Source organism: Thunnus albacares, chromosome 22 (genome assembly GCF_914725855.1).
Source record: "Thunnus albacares chromosome 22, fThuAlb1.1, whole genome shotgun sequence".
NCBI lineage: Eukaryota > Metazoa > Chordata > Actinopteri > Scombriformes > Scombridae > Thunnus > Thunnus albacares.
The window spans coordinates 17595190-17616059 of NC_058127.1; the positions used below are offsets into that span (position 1 = coordinate 17595190).

At 40.3% G+C, this 20870-nt stretch overlaps 2 protein-coding genes across 3 annotated transcripts; one reads left to right on the top strand and one right to left on the bottom strand.

Annotated features, from left to right (window-relative positions):
* Positions 1 to 2680: 2680 nt before the first annotated feature.
* On the bottom strand, positions 2681 to 17143 carry LOC122974353 (coiled-coil domain-containing protein 149-like). 2 transcript variants are annotated; one of them, XM_044342318.1, is made up of 12 exons: positions 16965 to 17143; positions 15327 to 15488; positions 15060 to 15098; positions 13980 to 14087; positions 13771 to 13887; positions 12764 to 12936; positions 12209 to 12281; positions 11958 to 12042; positions 11212 to 11356; positions 10870 to 10946; positions 6142 to 6246; positions 2681 to 3880 (listed from the first exon to the last, which is right to left on the bottom strand). In XM_044342318.1, the coding sequence occupies exons 1-12, from the start codon at positions 17013 to 17015 to the stop codon at positions 3345 to 3347; spliced, it is 1671 nt and encodes a 556-aa protein (XP_044198253.1). In that variant the 5' UTR covers positions 17016 to 17143; the 3' UTR covers positions 2681 to 3344. The 2 variants fall into 2 exon arrangements, with proteins under 2 accessions (XP_044198253.1, XP_044198252.1); XM_044342317.1 differs by having other exon boundaries at positions 2681 to 3889; positions 16965 to 17142.
* Positions 17144 to 18844: 1701 nt separating this feature from the next.
* On the top strand, positions 18845 to 20542 carry LOC122973648 (guanine nucleotide-binding protein G(i) subunit alpha-1-like). Its single transcript, XM_044341340.1, has one exon. The coding sequence runs from the start codon at positions 19087 to 19089 to the stop codon at positions 20158 to 20160; it is 1074 nt and encodes a 357-aa protein (XP_044197275.1). The 5' UTR covers positions 18845 to 19086; the 3' UTR covers positions 20161 to 20542.
* The last annotated feature ends 328 nt before the right edge of the window (positions 20543 to 20870 follow it).

Consider the following 20870-nt stretch of genomic DNA (forward strand, 5'->3'; position numbering starts at 1 on the left):
TCTTCAAAGGCCAGGGCAGATAAAAATATTGCCAAATTGAATATATGTCACACCTAAGAAGCAGCAGACACTGCTCACTTATTCCATAGCCACAGCTTTCTTGAGTCAGACAATGCATCCCACTACTGTGTTCTTTCTTTTTTTAACAAATATGCAAAGGTCATTAATTTCTTTAAGGCATGCAAAACATCAGAAATTGGTCAATGACTTGACATCAGCCCCAGAGTCCTCAGGGGGTGTGCTGCTCAGCTGTGTGGAGTCCTCCAATAGATATCCAACCTGCATTGCAGAGGGTACTGGTTCTTTGGAAAACATCTTGCCTTGTCTCGGTCCCCAAGACGGCCCACCCTCTGTCCCTCAATGACTACAGGCGAGTGGCTCTGACTTCACATGTCATGAAGTCATTAGAAAGACTTGTCCTCAACCACCTGTGCATACTGGTGGAACCATGGTTAGATCCCCTACAGTTTGCTTATTAGCCCTGCATCAGTGTGGAGGATGGAAACACTGTGAGGGTTACGTTTTTTGACTTTTCCAGTGCTTTTAACACCATTGACCATCATTACTGGGGAGAAAGTGCTGACATGGTGGACGCACCACTTGTGGTCTGGATAACCAACTACCTCATGGGTTGAGAACAGTATGTCCAGCTGCAGAACTGCTCCTCAGACACCTTAATGAGCAGCACTGGAGCGCTGCGGGGGACTGTCTTATTTCCCTACCCCTTCACCATCTTTACCTCTGACTTCAGGTACAGATCAGAATCACATCATCTGCAGAAATTCTTGGATGACTCGGCTATTGTGGCAGGACAGGAGGAGGAATATAGGGGGTTGGTGGATAGTTTTGTATAGTGGTGTAAGCTCCTGTCATCATCAGGGGGACCGACGTTGAGGTGGTTGAGGATTACAAGTACCTGGGAGTATACAATAAACTCGACTGATTTAGGAACACAGACACTGTGGGCCAGAGTCAACTCTTCCTACTGTGGAGGCTAAGGTCCTTCAACATCTGCAGGACCATGCTGTGCATTTTCTACCAATCCGTGTTGGCGAGCATCTTCTTCTATGCGGTAGTATGCTGGAGCAGCGGGGTGAAGACAGCTGATGCCAACAGACTTAACAAGCTCACGAAGCTTCTGTTCTGGGAGTCGAACTAGAGACTCTGGTGGATGTGTCTCAGAGGAGGATGCTGCAGAAACTTCTCAGCATCATGACCAATCCCTCTCACCCCCTGCATGCCTCCCTAGAAGGACATCAAAGCACATGCAGCAGGTGACTTATTGTCTCACGTTACATGACTGTAACGTTTCATCATGTAACATTTTACGGGGTTAAACTTAATATGTGCAATAAGTAATTTACATTCTAATCTACATTGAGTACAATATCTGTAGAGGGTGCAGTATCTTTTTGCTTCTGCTATCAGTGCTGTGGCCATCATTCTATCACTTTATCATTTCAATATCAATATAAATTGTCACTTTCAACCCTTCACAACTATGTTCCTTTTAGCACTGTCACATTTATGTCTATAGCTGCACTGGGTAATTATTTTATTCTATTTTTTATCTTATCTTTCTCTTTGTTTTATTTTTTATTTATTGTACATAACATTTATATTTGACGAAGAAATGTCTACCCTGTGTTTCTGTTGCATTGAGCCTGTTGATAGCACAAGAATTTCCTTTGGGATTAATAAAGTTCTTTCTTATCTTATCTTTATGAGGAATCCAGTGGCAAGCTGGTATCATCTTGCAATTTCATTAGTTCAGATTCCATCTGGTTTATAAACTTAACAAACTCCTTGGGAAAAAAAGGCTTGTTGCAGCGTGCCAAATCAGCTGCCTGGCACAGGGCCGACGCTGGGTACACACCATGGCTCCCTAGCTCGAATTCTTTCCCTCTCCTCGCCTCTATTTTGTGTCAGGGATTAAAAATAGCAAGTGGCCTTCTGCAGAATAAGCAGTTCATGGATTCTGGCTTTGACGCTGTGTTTGCCTGGAGAGGCCAGCTGTCACCTGCACGCAGGAAGAGAAGGCCTCATCACTGATTCTTAGTACACAGTGGGCTCTGGACTTTGGCTGCAATACATAACGGGTGTGTCTGTGCATCCATTTTACAGCTCTGGGAAACTTTTGGTGTCTACCACTTTTTTTTGTGAGTTATATAATAATATTGAGATGCTTACTGTGTGCGTGGTAGTGTATTTATGTATACTGTACAGCCAAAATATTTTTTTTCCCAAAACTTGATACATAAATTCAACTAAAAAGCAAATTTTTGACATCTTTATGTAGATTTGTGATGCAGAAACAATTCATTCCCAAGGCTGTAAAGTAGAGAATCATGTAAAGCAGCTCTAATCTGTAAAACAATCAAAAGGCTGCTGCATTTAGAATTAATGAGAGACCAACCTTGTGAACTTAGAAATTAGGCAGAGCTACTATCAAACAAACCTAATTTAGCATGTTAAAGCTCAAACAAACATTAGACCAAGTTCACAAAGTCAGTCTGTGTCAGAGTTGAAGTGTTGATCAGATAAAATTCCTTTCTGTGTGGTTTCTAGCTTTAGGAGGAAGCTGATACAAATATCAATCAAACTTTCTGCTTACTTACATCTTCCTGGCCAACTGACATGCCTATACCTTTACTGGGAAGAAAAAATAACTGACAATACCGCAGGTTTATGCATTTACGTTTATAAATATCATAAATATTTCCACATTAAGGCACATTTAGTCTCATATGAATATCATCTTCTGGATAAAGAAAAATAAAAAATAACTTATTGATGATTGCAAGAGTCACCCATACAGATGAACAGACATCAGTAGAATCTCTAATATTAATTTACACTTATGTACAACACATTCATCACAACTTTTGGCGAGCCAGTTTGGACCCCCTATGAGGGTAAAACAAAACGCAGCACTCAGTTTATTGGCATCCCTTAGGAGGAAGAAGAAAGCAAACAATTGGGATTATCTTATCGCTGGGGAAAGGAAGAAGGGAATATAGGGCACAGGAGTCGGAGCTGCCATATTTGTTATTTTCCTAGCTAAATTTTTCCTGTAGGGCATATAGTTTGCAACTCCATTGATTTCGAGATTGTCTGTTCCTGCGCAGCAACAAGCCTGTCTAGATACAAAATGCACCTCCGGCTCTGTCAACGGTAGCTGAGAAAGTGTTTTCTCTCAGTTTTATTGACTGAAACACAACTCCTCATCGGAAAAGGGAGCTAGTGAGCAGTGGATACGTTGTGAGACTTAGGGATGATGAATGCAATCATCAAAATAAACGACAAAGACGAGGATTTAAATAAGCTTGTAAAGTCTTTCAGTGTCATGCCAGGTTGTCACCCTGCACAGATTGACAATGAACGTCCCAATCCTCTGTGCTCGATACGTCTGTGGCCAGGCTTTCTGGAATTGATTCTGAGGCTTCTACATGTCCATGTACATTACTGGACCCATCGTCCTGAGGTCTGCAGGGCAAATGACCCACCTCTGAATGATCAACAGACACTTGTTTAATTGGAAGCCAAGAAAGGTCTGATTCACTAGGAGGGACATCCAGCGCCAGCTCCGCCTCTTCTCCTTCCTCCACTGTGGAACCCAGTTCTTCATCTTCAACTCCTTCTACCTCATGCCCCGCCTCTTCCACTGGACTCCGCCCCTCCTCGAGCTCTAAGGCGGCTTGATCTTCCGTCAGGGTCACTATTTCTCCTCCTCTCCTGTCAATCCCATTCGTCTCTACCCTGGCTAGAGGCTCCAGGCTGCTGAGCAGCGCAGGTGTATTTTCCATGCTGACGCCATCTGTGCCAAGGTCGCTGCCAGCGGTGTGGCATTCCCATGATGATTCATGTGAACTTCTGTCATCTGACACAACTGAGAGAAGGAAGATGAGACAACTGGTCATTTTAATTGCTAACTTATTATCTGAGGCCATCAGTACATCAGAAAACAAATACTTTTGCCGTATTCTATCCTGCTAACGACATTAGCAACACTAGCAACATTACCTACAAATACAACTACTACCACACTTATTTAGGACTGCAAGTAATGATTATTTTTATTATCAATGAATCTATCTTTTTTTTTAATTGCTACGTTAACGGTTTAGCCTAAAAAATCTGATAATAGTGAAAAGAGTTTGTCACAATATGCAACAGTACTAACTGACATCTTCAAATGGCTTGTTTTCTTCAAAACAACATTCAAAAACACAAATGTGTTCAATTCACAATGAAAGAAAACAGAGAAAAGCAGAAAATCGTCATATCTGAGAAGCTTAAACCAGAAAATATTACGCATTTTGCTTGATAAATGACTTAAAACTAGTAATTAATTATAAAATTGTTGCAATTAATTTTCTGTGACTCACCTAATCATAAGACTACTATTATTAATACTAATACTAATGAACTCTAGCCAAGTGGCATTTCAAAGCCAGACTATACAACACATTTTGAAAGCGTAAAAAATAAGAGAATATAAGAAATAATAATAATAGTCTGTATAAAATGTATTAATATTAAGTCCAAATAAGTGAACAGACAGACAGACAGACAGACAGACAGACAGACAGACAGACAGACAGACAGATAGATAGAAGGGGAAACTACAATAATCACCAAATGCCAACATATACGTCAAGAGGAAAGAATATAAAAACAAAAACAATCAAATCCAGGATAGAACCATTAAAACAGTCTGAAAGACAGCACTGGACACATGGATAAGTAATGTGTTTGATAAAAACACAAGGCAATAAAAACTTCTTAAAGTGCCGACACAGAGCAAATAAAGAATACAAAAGACCACACAGCCAGCAGTAATAAATAATCATAAAGGCCACTTAATACTTCAGCATGTCATTGAAAAGCTTCACCACAGCAGGCACCGAGGACCCTCTCAGTTTTTCCGTTGAGCATCGGGGCATGAGCAACCGTGCACTAAAAGAACTGTTCAATCCAAGAAATGAAAAATATTTTTGCCTTAATTTGACAGTTGACAGATGAGACGCGGGGAAATAGAGAGGAAGAGAAAGTTTTGTGGTGTAACCCAAACCAGAGATATTGCAGTTATACTGATGGTATATGGCTTAGACTGATGCACCACCAATTACGGATGCTCAGTTTAATATATTGTTATTTTTGGTCTTGCTAGTTTGTTCTTTTTCTGTTAATGGCCTTATAGACTGAGATGTTATAGTCTAAGTAGCAGAAAAAGCACTGTGACAAGGAGCTTAGTAGAAAAAGCTTGGGGAGAGGGCTACATTCAAGCCCTGTTTGCGCATCTGAGGCTCCATTAACACACTATGAAGAAAACCGGATGAACAGCCAATATAAACAATGTATGCTGACAGACCAGGGCCTATAATGTCATGCTAGTCTGGCTCTTTATCATTCAGTTTGTCTTTTTTATGTGAGAAAATTAAAATATGATGAAGAACACTTTCAGAAGAAAATAAGATTAAGAAAAACTTTCCTCTTTTGGAGTTGGAGCACCGTGTCAATGCAGAAAGTTATTTCAATTACTTATGTGACTGAAGTGCTTCCATGGCAACAGGCTAAATATAGCAGCAGCAGTGCCCCAGACAAGGGGACTCAAGACAAGTGTGACGCCCCGCATCTCGGCAATAGCAAGAGCTTAGTTCTGCCTCTTCGTCAAAATATGCTCTCACTTTGGGGATTACTGACCCATATTTGTGGATGTGCAAGCAAAAAGGTTAAAGACTGCACATAAACTCCCTGCCACCTTTTCTCACAGACACACATGCGTACACAAAAACACGCAGGAAAAAAGCAACATTACTTGAGCTGGCATCCATATTTATGGTCTCCCCACCCCCCCCTTTCCCCCCCTATCTCCTTTCAAAGAGAACACGGCAGAAGTTTCTGAATGTCAGCGGGCGAGAATTTGCTTCACATTTCCAAAATGCCATGGCATTTGGGCAGCTTGCACCAATGAGAAGCGGAGAGGTGTGGAGGCGGGAAGGGAAAGGACTTGGGTTAAACATGGAAGATAGCAAGGAGTATTTAGCACGTAGTGGCTAATTACAGTGTTTATGCCGTTAGCTGTGGGTGCTCTTATCAATGAATGGAGAAGGCGGTTGCACACAATTACACGCTCACCTTTGGGTGGCTGCACTCTGGGCTGCGTGTTTGGCTGAGATGTGGCACGTGTTGGATGAAGCTCTGGTTGAAGGTTTTCATTCAGTGTGATATTGTCCCGTGTCCCTGCAAATTCCCAACCACAGGAAAAAAAGTTGTTGTTAGTTTCATCCCCAAATGACCACAAAAAGACAAAGAAAGTAGCATGAAGACAGTTTTTTTTTACTTTTTGCGCATGTTATGATTGGATGGAGCTCATCCAAGCACATGTATGGTACTGTGTTGTATGTGCTTACACACAGCATACAAACATACTCTCATATGCATTGCTCACAGGAAGTGGCTTCAGTTCCCTGTCATCTGTCTTCATTAGTGATGGCTGCACGCCTCTTAGGCTGACACCATATGCTACTGATAGGAGACTGTGCAATATAAACCAGACATCACGAATACAAAGCCGAATGCACGTAGACACACATGCGAGGCTGTAAGTGTGCACATCAGCCTTTGCATTCACAGAAACCCTGTGAATAGGCAAAACCCGGCCTGTCTCTCTGACCGTTCAAGTGTGAGGCACAAAAACAAACAGAAGAATGAGAAAATGGATGACTGGGTGACACGATGCGTGAGAATCATGAATGGTGAACGGAGACCATATTGTTATGAATGCAGTCCATATTGTTATGGATGCTCAGTGTTTGCACTGACGTGAGGACAGTGAGTGAGAGGGCGCGGTTGGGATTTTGGGATCTTGAGAGTTATCAAGAGAATCAACAAAGTTGTTGGTTGGCTATTAAGTTTTTTTTGATTTATTTTAGAGAGAGACATGGATTTCAATCATTATGTTTTATTATTATTATCGTGCTGTTGGTCTGTCAATCAGTAGGTCCACCACTTTTGTCCAGATTGACATATCACTTATAACACTTATAGGATGGATTGTTGTTATATTATGTAGAACGAATTGCAACAACTTTTTGTGATCCCTTAACTTTTCATCAAGCGCCATCATCACAACAAAACTTTAACTGTCCAAATGGTTGAGGTCTAAATATCTGCAAACTTAATGCCATTCCCATCAGCCTCAGCTGTACTTTGTGTTTAGTGCTAATTAGCACATCCTTGCATGCTAACACACTAAACTAAGACGGCGAAGAAGACATAATACCTTCTAAACATCAGCATGTTAGCATTGTCATTGTTAGCATGTCAGCATGCTGACGTTAGCCATACACACTGCCTCACAGAGCCGCTAACATGGCTGTAGACTTGTCTTATTTTTCGTAAAGTTAGCCTTAAACTATAAAATTGTTATTTTAAACAGCCACTTATGTAGTATGTGTTGAGTGATGTCATTTTGTAAGTAATTTTTAAGTAAGTATTAGCGACAGGTTCTGAGACAGTATCTTATTCACTGTAACTGAGGGTGGGTGATATGGATAAAATTTCCCTTCACGGTACATGTAAATTTATATTGTATTTATTATATTGCATTGATAGAAATCATTTTCTGGAAATTCAATGTGTTAACAGATAAAATGACAGAAGGGGACATTTTGTTTTGGCCCATCCTATAAATCTATTACCAGAAAAATGTAAGTCTTAATGAAATGACTGAAATTGACTGCCCCAATGACTGAGTACAATTGGAAATATTCATATATTTATATAGAAAAATCTCTTTTTATGATTGTGACTGTTGACAAAAGTCACAAATGTGTTATTTTGTGATCGAAATACCTGATTATTTAATCACACTTCATACAGTCAGAGCAGCAGAGTCAGCACTTCTGGAAAAAATCTCCTTCATTAAGCCCAGATAGCGGGCCTGTATCTTTAAGACTGTGCCACTGCATCTGAGCTCAGTCTTCTAGTTTTTGAGAGAGGCCTTAGAGGAATTCTGCGGACTGCCTTTTAAAGCAAATAATAAGGTGGTGTTGGTTATTAGGTATGCAGAGCAAGGCTCAGACTGAGCACAGCAGTGTGTCTCCAGGAGCCAGGCAGCACTCATGAGGGGGCAGGAGGCACAGACGGCTTGTTTTAAACTATCTTGGCAGCTGCCAGTCCAGCCCTCTAACCATCTCCTCATCTCTCTCATACATAGGATATACTATATATGCATATACGCAGGATAACAGGCCCCCTCTGGGTGACGTGATAGCAACTCCATATCACAAATAAGGAGCCAAAAAGAAGAGAAGTGTACACGCCTGTCGAAAAGTCAAACAGTCAAATCCACAATTCTCAGGTGACAAGGAAATGCCTTAACTGGAAGAAGTCTGTCACTGGACTAGGACAGACCTGCACGGGTGCATTCTGTATTCACCTCTGTCTTTTCAATAGCTAATGCACACTGACAGGCTTTTACTTGCTGTGTTACATTTCAGCTTGCACTCATTCAGAGGGGGGTGGTGGTGGAGGACTTGGGAGGGTGGGGGGCGGGGGCTCTATCAATCAAAACTTTATCTGAGTCACTGCATCGATGTCATTGTTATTGTTTTCGGCTCTCTCTCATCCAGAGACAACATAGTCACCTTTAGTGTTCTTCGAGTCTAAGGTAGGAAGCCAAGGCTCTCCATCCTATCCTGTTTGCCTTTAATATCCATCAGCACAACTTCATATCACATCAAGGCCACAGACACTCACATCTCTCTCTATATCTCTGTCTCCCCAACTGTGGTGGACAGCGTGGTCATCAGGCACTCTGGGCCCTCGCCTACAAATTCCCTAATAACGGCACATTCCCCTAAATGTGTTTGTAATGTGGGCAATCATTTTCAGTAATGGATGCTTGTCAGTTTTATGGCGGTGAGAATGACGGTCTCATGACAGGGCACCTCCATCCAGGCGCAGCCCCTCCACCTATCAGACTGGTTCATACACGGCACAACATCTCCCTCCAGTGGTTAAAGGGGGGAACTATTTTTCTGGTGTAAGAGGACTGTCTTGTCGCCTTTGTTGCATTTTGGAAATTCTTTTCAGGCTGTAAGTATAGTTTGGGGTATCATTTTAGATATACTTTATGTTTCATAGATTGCTTAAATGTTAAATATATTTTTTGGTTTCTGTTTTGAGGTTTCTTTACAGGAGAGGGACAGTTCACAGCCACATCTGGGCTGTTACTGATACAGTGTATGTCAAATTATTTAATTCATAGGCCTGAGTTGGCTTCACATACATAAATACATAGATAGAAGTTCTTTTAAATAGTTCACTATCAGCACAGAAAATAAAAACCCTGTTGTATATGTAATTGTATTTTCAAATACTATTTGGGTTTCAAGGACATATCTTATATTTAAGAATCTGTTTTACTGATCTATTAATGACTTATTGCAACTTTGAAACTCACATTTGAGGAGCATTTCTCTTCTGTCTTGCATAATGACAAGAAAAGAAAAGAAAATGTTTAAAGTGTTTTGAGAAAATATTGTATAACTAATTTTCACTCTCATATCCTAAAAATCTCTGCATTGGTTGGGCTTCGATTCCCAGAGAAATAATAATCATGCTGATAAATCAAAATCTCATCAAAAGTCTCTTTTCTCTACAAATGTTGCTGATGATTTATCAGTTTATAGTATGACAGCCTTCAGTCTTGTTCTGACATGATTTATGGTTCAAATTCTTGCAAGTGAGAATCTGAACACATTGTGAAATGATCCCAAAAACAGTAGTGTGCTGCCTTAAAAAGGTCTCTCCTGCCCTTAAAACACGCCAAACCCCGACAAAAGTTGAGTGTAAAATTCAAGACAGAACCACTGGACCAAAAGGATCAGTGTGTGATATTCAGGCAGCCTGTTCAGTCAATGGTATCATGAACAGACACATGAGCGGGGTGGTCAATGGAGTCAAAACATTGTACGGTGGGCATGAGGTAACACGCTTTCTGGGCGTCTACCCAGATTTGTCCTGGCATGACATAGTGGAGGGCATGGAGGGGCTAAGTGGGGCAGAAGGAATACATACTCCCAATTCCCACAGATACGCGGTAGGTCAAGCCTGAGACGCAGCCAGAGAGGAGAGAAAGACACTGTTATGAGCATAAAATGTATTCATGTATTTAGATTTTAAATAAAAGAGAGGAAATAAATATGAAACAGTTGCTAAAAGAATCATAAAAAAAGATTCCTGAGCATTTTTACATATAAAGATATAAATGATAAAATAAGAGGCACAGTTTAGCATGGGTGAGTTTTTTTTTTAGCATTTACTGTATGCACAGACACACAAACACACCCACACTACCATGTTTGCTAATGGTGTGGTACGGTTACAAGTTCTTTGCGGTGGCCTTCTACAGTTATGCTAAATACCTTTTAGGTCAAAGAGTATGTAGAAATATTGATGCACAGATTGTGTGCATACACACAGAGGTTAAGACTGATGCATTATTTTTCTGTATTTCTGAATTCTATATTCTTAAAAGTCACCATTTACAAGCTGGATTACATAGAAATATTTAAAAATGTATAGAATTGTAAGAAGATAGACAAACCTGATAATTTTATAGAGAAACCAAGATCATTTGTATCCATGACAAATGAGTGTGCCGCTGATATATGCTATTTAATGACAGGAACTATACGGTATTAGAATGAATCACCAGTTGTTTGTTTTCATATTCTTTAACAATGAAAAACAGTAAAATTACTGTTAATTACGCTGTAATTGTGTAATAAGTGCAATGTGTTACAGTTTGAACTTTTTTTTTCAGTGGTAACACTTACACCTGGTCTTAAGACCCACCTGGAAGACTCCATAGTCCCGACACCTCCAAGGTCTTCAGCTTCCTTTCCAAATCTGCAACTCTGTTTCCAAGGATCCTGCAGACCAAGTACGATGGGTCAGGTTTCTTCAGACTGAACAGTGCTTATGTGTGTGTGTGTGTGTGTGTGTGTGTTTGTGTGTGTCACAGTGCAGTGTTTGCCTTGGGGGTGGAGGAGGATTCTCAGAACAGGTAGGCAAACATTACAAGCGTGTCAGGTGGATGAAGTTCAAAGATGATCCCTATGAAACAGTGTTTTATGCAGTCAGCACAAGAGCGGGTGAGGCTTCCTCCAACATCATTATGATGTGCCCTGTCCTTACCTGTTGGTGTGCCTCTGGTGCTGGATGACCAAATTCTTCTCATGGATGGTCTCCAGCAGAGCTGTGGCCAGGGACTTGAGGTCGGAGATGGACTGAGGCGTGGCCGGCAGGCTGCAGCCCTGCTCTTCAAGCAACATCTCCTGGACTACAAAGGAGCAGGAGAGGACAGTGCAGAGAAGAAAATATATCAACAGAAAGCTGTATTTATTCAAAGCCAGATGTGGTTAAGTGCACCATCGATGAAAACATGACCTCATATATTGAAGATATGCGAGTACTAACCTACAGCTTGCCAAGCAAACTTGCACAAAACTTAAAAAACACAACAGAGACAACAGGGTGATATAATAAGAGATGGAAAAACAGCATGACAAGAGCAAGACGGAGGGATGGAGAGTTGGAAACAGCTGTCTGCTAGGTGACATTCCCCTAACTTTAACTCCGCAGCCTACTGTGCTGCTTCTGCCAGCGACTGTCAGTCATCATGGCAGGTTCATTTCCCTGCCAGTGATGCTCTCTACTACTCAGAATACAATTAGTAACCCAGCTGGTGTCTGGGACGTTGCTTGAAGGATCGGCAAAATAGGAGTTATTAAATAATGCAAGAAACAAGGGTCTGATTTAGATGCTATAAAACAAAGGTGATGGACAACATTATATTGGCGTACTAGTTTCCCAATTAGCTGATTTGGCGTCTATTTATGTCTGAGTTTACAGGGAATTTTAAAGTGAGTTTGTGTTTTCACCTTGTTTGGCTGAGAGGACTCCAGTGAGGGGACTGCTGGTTGATTTCCCATATATGCTGGAGTTTTTCCTCCTCTCAAGAGCTGTCTGCAAGGAGAGAGAACAAGAGAATAATCTTACCCTTCCATGCCTGATGAATGGTTGAAATAAAAGTAACCACTTTTTAGTGAAATCACACATGTTTCGTCACGTTTCATTCAGCCTCGATATCAGCTTTGCAGTTTACGTTTTAACTGAGATGTTTCATCTGTACCTTGTACTTCATGATGTTTGATTTTAGCAGGTTCACCTCCTCTTGTAGTTGGTTGAAGCGCTCATGCAAGTATCTACGGTAACAATGATCAAATCACAATCAGAGGAGTCAAAGCACATATGACAAGGTTGATGAGGTGCAGAGTACAACAAAAAGATGTTAATTGTTTTAAGCTGAAGCTCATTGTGAGTATTCTGAACATGAAACATGGAAAAACCAGTGAAATAAGTTCAGACATGAAAGATGTACACATGTATCCTGTACGCCATGCCCATTTTTAATCAATTAGTCAATACACCTTTTGAGGAAGAAAAATATTCATCAAAGTGTTGCTGGTTAAAAATATTACATCAGTAAAACACTGATAAGATCTTTTCGTCAGTTTTAAGTCTTTGTAAGTCTCACAAAAATCAAAAATGATTGAACCTCTCTTACGTAATATCATCAAAAAGTACATGTTTATAAGTGAAGTTACATCGAAACTAATGTAATCTAAAAGGCAGAAAACTGAGCATCCAGAAAATGTTCTTGATGTTAACTGTAACTCTCACTCACCTGTTCTCCATGCAGAGGGCGTCCACATCAATGATGCGTGCCTCGCGGTTGCCCAGGACATGATTGAGCTCCACGTTGAGCCGGTCTGCCTTCTCCCTGAACACAGTGCGCTCCGCCTTCACGTCCTGCAGCTCGTCTGTCAGAGCCTTCATGTTGTGCTCCATCTCCTCCATCTAGAAAAAGGCAACCAGGCAAAAAATTGTTTGTAAGAGAAGCAACTAAAAGGTTTAAGTAACAAAGATATTTTAAAACTTTGTTTACTCAGGTAGAGTTTGCTGAGAATGCATACGCTGTTTTCAGCATTCAGCAACTTAGGAGCTCCCTGCTGTGAAACCTTGTCCACTGTTTTCAACTGAGTGGCTCCACTAGAGCAGACAGAAGTTAATTATAGACTCTAAAGGCTACTTTTAATAAAGCAATCCATGATGGATTTCTTTCTATATCAATGTTGAATCTAGTGATAAGTGGAAAATTAGAAAGAAGCCTTAGGTCAAAGGGCGATACACACAGAAAGCTTTTTTGAAGCGTTTTTTTGGTATCTGTGACTTTCCCCAACTCACAGAACCGTTACGCTTCCGTTTAATCAAATGTATCAATCCACACAGACTCGGAGAAATTAAACCTACGATCAGTAAATACAAAAAAATGCACTTTTTTTCCTGTATACTCCTCACGGAGCCTTATAGAAAACTATGTTTATCAGCCAGGTGAAGACAGTTGGCCTCTAAGCTCCTCCAGGACGGCTGTTTCTAAGGACAGAAAAGGCTGAATCGAGGTTGGAGTCACTGTGGATTGAACACTCGACACTTTACTGGTGCTGACATCTCACTTTTGATATGGAGTCCCAGCAACTGTCGATGTTTTGGATACCTGAAATTGACTCATGATCTAACATCATTGTAGCTGTATTGGAAATACAGTACACAGATGTGAGTATGATCTAAATTAGGGATAGTGAGAATACAGTTCTTAGTTGTTCCAAGGTAGAAAAAAGGAAAACGGTCAACCTGTAACCCTGCTCTCTCTAGCTGACGAACCAGACCTTCACGCTCATGGGCGGGGAAGTGGCGAGCCCCCACCTCCTCATCCCCCAGCCTCTGTCGAGTAATGGTCATCCTCAGGAGCTGCCATGGAGTAAAAAAACACGTCAGATAAACATGCAACGCATTGAGCAAGGGGTCACATCTTAAAGTGCGTATACGTTGCGTAACCTCACCTTGTTATCCCCCTGAGCCTCCGCCAACCTCTGAGTCAGCTCCTTCACCTCCTCGGCGAGCTGTTTCACTCGTTCCCTTGAGTCTCTCAACAGCTGAGCCAGGTTCACCTGAGACGAGGTTGGAAAAGAAGAGTGAAACATGAATGGACAGAGAAGGAGAGACATATTTAAGAGCAACATGGTAAAAAAAAAAAAAAATCCAGATTAGCTAATAGCAGGCAACTTGACTCCTTGTAAAGTGGGTGCAAATCAAAACTATAACCTCCATTCAAATAGGTTACCACTTCGTTCATCTTCAGCACAAAGAAACATACAGGAGCAACTGTGAAACAGTTTCATGTCAGCCACATAATACTAAATAGACAAGGACAGAGATAAAGTATCAGGTTGAGCAAAAATATACTAAATTCTGTCTTGGCCACAGCTGATTTCTCAACTATATTACTGTTAGAGCAGTCGTCTTATTTCAAGTATTAGTATCAGCAAAATCTCAGCCAATAAGGAATGAAAAATTGTATTGAATTTTAAGTGAACTCAATAAAAATGAAGTGACTGTAAATTAGATACACTGAAGATGTAAATTCCTAACAAAACTGTTGCAAAAATACAGCATTTTACAACATAAATTGGCAGATACCAACTATCAGAAATGACATTTTTTACAATAACAATCTAAACTTAAAAAAACCCTTCTTTCATCGCAGCTTGCTTACCCTTTTTCTACAATCAGAATCCCAATCTTTATATAAAAAGCAACGTGGCTCATGTCATCATTATTCTTTTCACAACATTTGTATTGTTTGTCCTCTAAATGTACTTTTTACAAAAATCACATAGCTCATTTTCGTTATGCTATACAGCAGTCAACTCTTAAAATCGGTTAAGAAGGGTGTATTTGCACTCCTAGAAGAGATGGCCACTTTAAATTGATACCTAACCATAATTATCTGAAATATTTTATGTGAACGGTTAGATTAAACCATCATATAATTTACACTGTAAAATAATGAAGGCAAACAGTATTACACTCTTAGCATTGGTGAAATGTAATAAAGTCAAATGCAGTGACTTATAACTTACCTGATTGCGTTTTTCGGGTGGCAAAGAAGGGTCACCATCCTAAAATATGAAGAAAAATGACATTGTTAATATATTCTTTTCATCAAATACGATGAGTAAATATTACATTATGCATACAGTTTAAGGTTCCCATTTGACTGACTATTCTAACATCTGGTATTAGGCCACTACTTTACTGGACAGGTTCTATGCTAGTGTCTTTAAAGTAGACAATACTATGCAGATACACACAGACAAAAAGAAAGGTTGAAAGTTTACACCACTCACAATGAGTTCCCTGTACTTCTTCTTGAGTCCCTGGTGGCGTTCCCTCAGCTGGTTGGCCATCAGCTTGTACTGATCTCTTTCCTGCTGACAGGTATCCAGCTCCTTGGACAGGATGAGCAGGGCTTCTTTCTTACTCTCCAGCTTGCGCTTACACACCAGGAACTATCATGAACACAGCAAACACAAGGCTGACAGTTAAAAGGATATTATCAGACGTATTACTGTGGGCAGTTCATTGTAGGTTATATATGCTGATTCCAGGGCCAACGTAACACTGAAAGACTTGCTAAAAAATATATTATCCAGCTTTTTCTTGGCAGCATCCCCTTCATAGGTTCATCAAAGCCCTATACTGGGATGGACTTGGTTCAAATTACCTGACTGTACAAATGATACCAACCCAGACCAGTTCTGTACAGGTGGAAAAACAAACATCGGAGCCGAGTGTTTAAATAAAGATAAGACACTGTAAAATGAACAGTGTAAACCTTGATAGGTGTCAGACCAGCTCAAAACCAAATTAAATATCAGCTGATGTCTTGTATCTGGATATATAGTAGTAGTGTGTGTAAAATTTCTAGTATGGTTTGCATATTAGAACTATGCCATTTTCTTATGAAGGCCTGCAATAAATTATTATTTTCATTATTGATTAACCTGACAATGTCAGAATATAGTGAAAAATGTCCATAACAGTTATCTTAAACCCAAGGTGATAGCACTAAATTGATTGTTTTCTCATCACTGAGATTGTCATCACTGAGAAGCTGGAACTGTGGAACTTTTTTGCCAATTTTGCTCAAAAAAAGTGACTATGAATTATCAAAATAATTGCCGATTCATTCTCTATGTTTGACCAAACAATGAATAATTTCAGCTCTACTCTTATGCTCTCTGTGAAGCAACAATCTTTCTTACAGAGTTCAGAGAGAACAGCTGTATCACCATGAGATATCAGATTATAAACCAGTCATGTCCTCCATTTACAAAGTGGAAGTTCCTTTTTTTATTTTTATTTTTATTTTTACCACGGCTACATAAATAGTCCCTAAAAGCTGCAACAAAACTTTGGTTTTCTCTAAATATCGTTTCAAATTTTTCAATATTGATTATATGGGTAAGTCTGTCTCATTTTATTCTTGTCCATGTGAGTCATCCTGCGTTAATGACCCACTCATTTAAGTTTTTTAATTAGTCTTGTTGTCACTGTTCAGTTTTTACACCTAACAGCTGTTTTTTTTGACCTTGTCATTCATACATTTCAGCGGTATGATGGTTTTTAAATAAAATTAGAGGCTTATATTTCATCATTTCATACATATAGATCGATTCTCAGTCGGCTGAAATGAATTTATTCAGATTAAATGGACGGGTAAATGCAGTGGTGGGTTATCTGCCTGTTTAAGAGGTGGGCAGTTATTGCACCAGATGCTATCGGCCTAACAGAATAGCAGGCTAGCTTACTCCCATCAATGAAGAGTCTTTCAAGCGAGAAGACGGAGAAGTGAGAGTTTTTCTATGAGATATTAAACAGCTCCTCGGTGTATTAATGCAATAGCTGTTCCATATGGAGCGGGGAGCGTCTATAAAGCAATCCGCCTCGGCAGTAGCAGCACACGGTCTTCGCCGCTCACTTACCTCGCTGACGAGCCCCTGCCAGTCACTCTCACTCCTCTTGGCAGACTGCATTATCCCAAATATTATGTAAAAATGTCAGGATACAGGTTCCCTCTCCTCTCTGCCTCCGTCCGGGCTACCTCGCCTCCGTTTGTTTATCCTGCAACGTCACTTTTTGGGCTCTCATCAGCCGGAGGAACGAACTCTCGCGAGTGCAGTTAGGGTTAAGGTTAAGGTTAGCGTGAAAATATCGCGAGATCGTCCATCCGGCTGCTCCAATCTCCATTCACCTGGGACGGATTTTCTGTTAAAATATGATTTCTGTACTGCTAAACTACCCATTAAGCTGTCTAAATTTCATCAGCAGGTCAGCAGATTTGTTAATGCCAGACCACCGTTCTTAGTCTTCATGAATGAATTGAAATGTATAAAAACAAACTAGCCTTGGATATTTACAAAAACATATTGATTTTTGATTAGACCTTTGACCTTTTTCTTATTCCCACTGCTTTGTGTTATATTAAAATAAGTTTTAATAGCTCAGTCTATGAGTTGTACAGTTTGTAGGTTTTGCCAACTTGTTATTGTGATGGCCATTGTATTAATAAAACGTTCTCGTGATCTCGACATAACAAAGCTCGTTTTCTCGTGATAGGGAGTTAATTTATCTCGTTATCTCGAGAAAACAAAACAGTAATTATGGAGAACTCGATAATGAGTGTCTGGTTCATTTGATTCCAGCTGATTTCAGTCTTCAACATCACTTTCATGACTGTCAGAGAGGATTCATCCCTAAGTTTATAAGGGCCTAAGCCTTATTAACAAATGACTCATTATCTCCTTATATATTTGTACATCCACACACTAAGACAGTTTTTTGGTAAATAACCTTCACTGAATAAAATATAACAGAAAACATCAAACAGTGAGTTTACATAGGCTACAGCTGTCCCCAGAGTTGGGGTCAGTTGCAACATCTGATTTTTTCCCAATCAAATAAATATTGTGAACGGTATGTCATCTTATTTAAATGGTGTGGGTAATTAGCAGACAGATGTAAGTTCAATATATAAACGTTTGGTTGGTCTAGTCCAAATAGTCTCTGAGAAAAATGCAAAAAGGGTTGCAACCATCCCCAGTCTCCCCTATTTTGCCTGTTTTATGACGACTTGCCCCGACTCCTTGCATATAAAAGCAATGTCGAAGTTACCCTACACATGTCGCCAGCACTGTTCATCAGTATTAAAAACGTACTTTGTTAAATGAAGTCAACATATCAGTCGCGGCCCAATTTTCTGCAAAATTTGTAGGCTACTTTTACTTTAGCTCTTCTTTGGCTGGTAATACTTCTATACTTTTACTTAAGTAGGATTTAAGTAAAGGATCTGAGTTCTTCTGAGTATGTTAACTCGAGATAACCCGTTATCACGAGAAAACAAAAGGTCTTTTCCTCTAATGTTTATCAGAGATCAGCATTTATTGTTTCATCTGCTCGAGGTGGATCGAAAGAAACATCTGAGGGGTATTCAGATGATATATTGGAAAGAAGAAAATGCATACTTGTAATGAAGTGTTTTTACATTGTGGCATTGATACTTTTACTAAAGGATGAGAGTAGGCTCTTCCCACACTGCAGGTCATAGTAGCTGACGTATTACCAAATATGGTCAGCCGGATATAAGCGCAACAGTCAGTCTCTTTCATAACTCCTAGACAAAGGCCGGTGTTTATCAGTTTGAGCATTTTCTTTGGACACGCTGGACTACGCCGGATTGTTTGACAATTTTATACAAAAAACAATTGGTTTTCTTCTTTTTACGCTTTTTTCTTCTAATTGTAGGTAAATGAGATTAAGTATTTTTTTAAAAAAACACCTATTTGGGCGGAATTTTCCTCATAAACCCAAGAATTTAATCACCTGGACATGCAGGGGCGTTGGACTGAAGGCGTGTGAGTTCAGCATCAGACTGTGGGGTTAGTTTGGATCACGGATGTATGAAGAGAACTGGATACAGCGTCGGAGGCGGGGCCCCGTTCATTCCTATGAAAGTCCGTTCACAACAGCTGTCTGACGGCGTTTCCCTTCAACTCATGAGCTGCTGAAACCACGATCCGGACACTAAAAAGTTGTTTGAGGTCCAAAATGGGCTGCACGATCAGCGCCGAGGACAGAGCTGCGGTAAAGAGGAGTAAAATGATTGACAAAAACCTGCGAGAAGACTCCGCCAGAGAAGTGAAACTGCTTTTTATCGGTACTGAGGGATCTGGGAAAAGCACAATATTAAAGCAGATGAAAATCATTAATGAAGGTGGCTACTCAGAGGAGGAGTGCAAACAGTTTAAGGTGGTGGTGTACAGCAACACCATCCAGTCCATCATGACCATCATCGAGGCAATGGAACGGTTAAAGATAGATTTTGGGGATGCTGCAAGGGCTGAAGATGCCCGCCAGCTGTTTGATGCGGTACCTTCCCGCTTTGCCGGATTTGGTGTGAATGTAGCCGAAGGGGTGTTGTCTGCAGAGCTGACCAGCGTGATCCAGAGGTTGTGGAATGATAGTGGAGTTCAGGCTTGCTTCCATAGGTCGCGAGAGTATCAGCTCAACGACTCTGCTGCATATTACTTGAATGACTTGGACAGGATCTGCCAGCCGAACTACGTCCCGACTCAGCAGGACGTGCTGCGTACATATGAGAGGACCACTGACATCGTGGAAACTCGTTTCACCTTCAAAAATCTCAACTTCAAGATGTTTGATATCGGTTGCCTGCAAAAGACGAGGAAGTGGATTTGTTGTTTCGGCAGACGCTGGCTCACATCTATCATTTTCTGCGTAGCGCTCAGCGACTATGACATCGTATTGTATGAGGATATTCCAGAGAAGTTCCAGATGCAGGAGTGGCTTTTCGACGCCTTCTGCAACAGGTTGTTCCCACATACCTCCGTCATTCTCCTCCTCAACAAAAAGGACTTGTTTGAGGAGAAGATTAGCAAGAGCCCACTCACAATCTGCTACCCCGAGTACTCTGGCGGGCACTCATATGAAGAGACAGCAGCTTATATCCAGCACAAGTTTGAAGACTTAATTAAACAAAACGACACCAAGATCTACACCCACTTCACTTGTGCCATTGACACCGAGAATGTGCAGTTTGTGTTTGATGAGGTCACTGACTTCATCATTAAGACCAACTTGAGGGAGATCAGGCTCTACTAAATCTTTAGGCCCTGCAGGAGTCAGGAGGAGAATCAAGACTTCTGGGCTGAGAAATCTAAAAGGATATAAAACTGAAGCACTAGATAGCCTACATTATTAGAAAATAAAGTACTGAGGTACAATGAAACATTACAAAACGGAAGAATTCCTTCATGATAAAAACTCAAAGTTTCTCATTGCACATATTTTGGGGAACAATGAAACCCGTCAGTTTAATGTAATGCAAATTGCAATGAAAATATTCTCTATTCACGTCACTTTAGCTTTTATAACTGTACCATTTTACCAGGGCTCTTTACAGATTTTAATAAACAGATCTGTCTTACTGGGCTACTATTTCAGATGACGGGGGCCAGTTCTTGTCAAATTGTTCTTTAGATCCTATCAAGGCAGATGAAGTGATATTTTTTCCATTAAAATGTGCTGAAATTTGTATTCTTTTAAAGTTTTTATTCTTTTTTATTCTTTTAAAGGTTAAAGTAGAAAACATCTGATGCCCCCTTTTGAGGTTGAGGAGGATTTTTGCTGGTAAATTAAGCAGGGCACTTATGATTAAAGCTTGATGTGTACAAATTTCAGCATGTGAGAAAACAATTCAAGAATGAGTCAGCATTTTCAATTAAAGATATTTATTATCCCAACATATGAAAACATAAAATTTCAAATGCATTCACAACGTGAAATGAATAAACACCAATGGGGACCAAAAT

Coding starts and splice junctions, on each gene's coding strand:
- LOC122973648 (XM_044341340.1), top strand. CDS start 19,087: ATGGGCTGCACGATCAGCGCCGAGGACAGAGCTGCGGTAAAGAGGAGT.
- LOC122974353 (XM_044342317.1), bottom strand. CDS start 17,015: ATGCAGTCTGCCAAGAGGAGTGAGAGTGACTGGCAGGGGCTCGTCAGC. Junction 15,489..16,964: donor GGCAGGGGCTCGTCAGCGAG/GTAAGTGAGCGG, acceptor TGTTCATGATAG/TTCCTGGTGTGTAAGCGCAA. Junction 13,888..13,979: donor AGGCTCAGGGGGATAACAAG/GTGAGGTTACGC, acceptor ACTCCATGGCAG/CTCCTGAGGATGACCATTAC.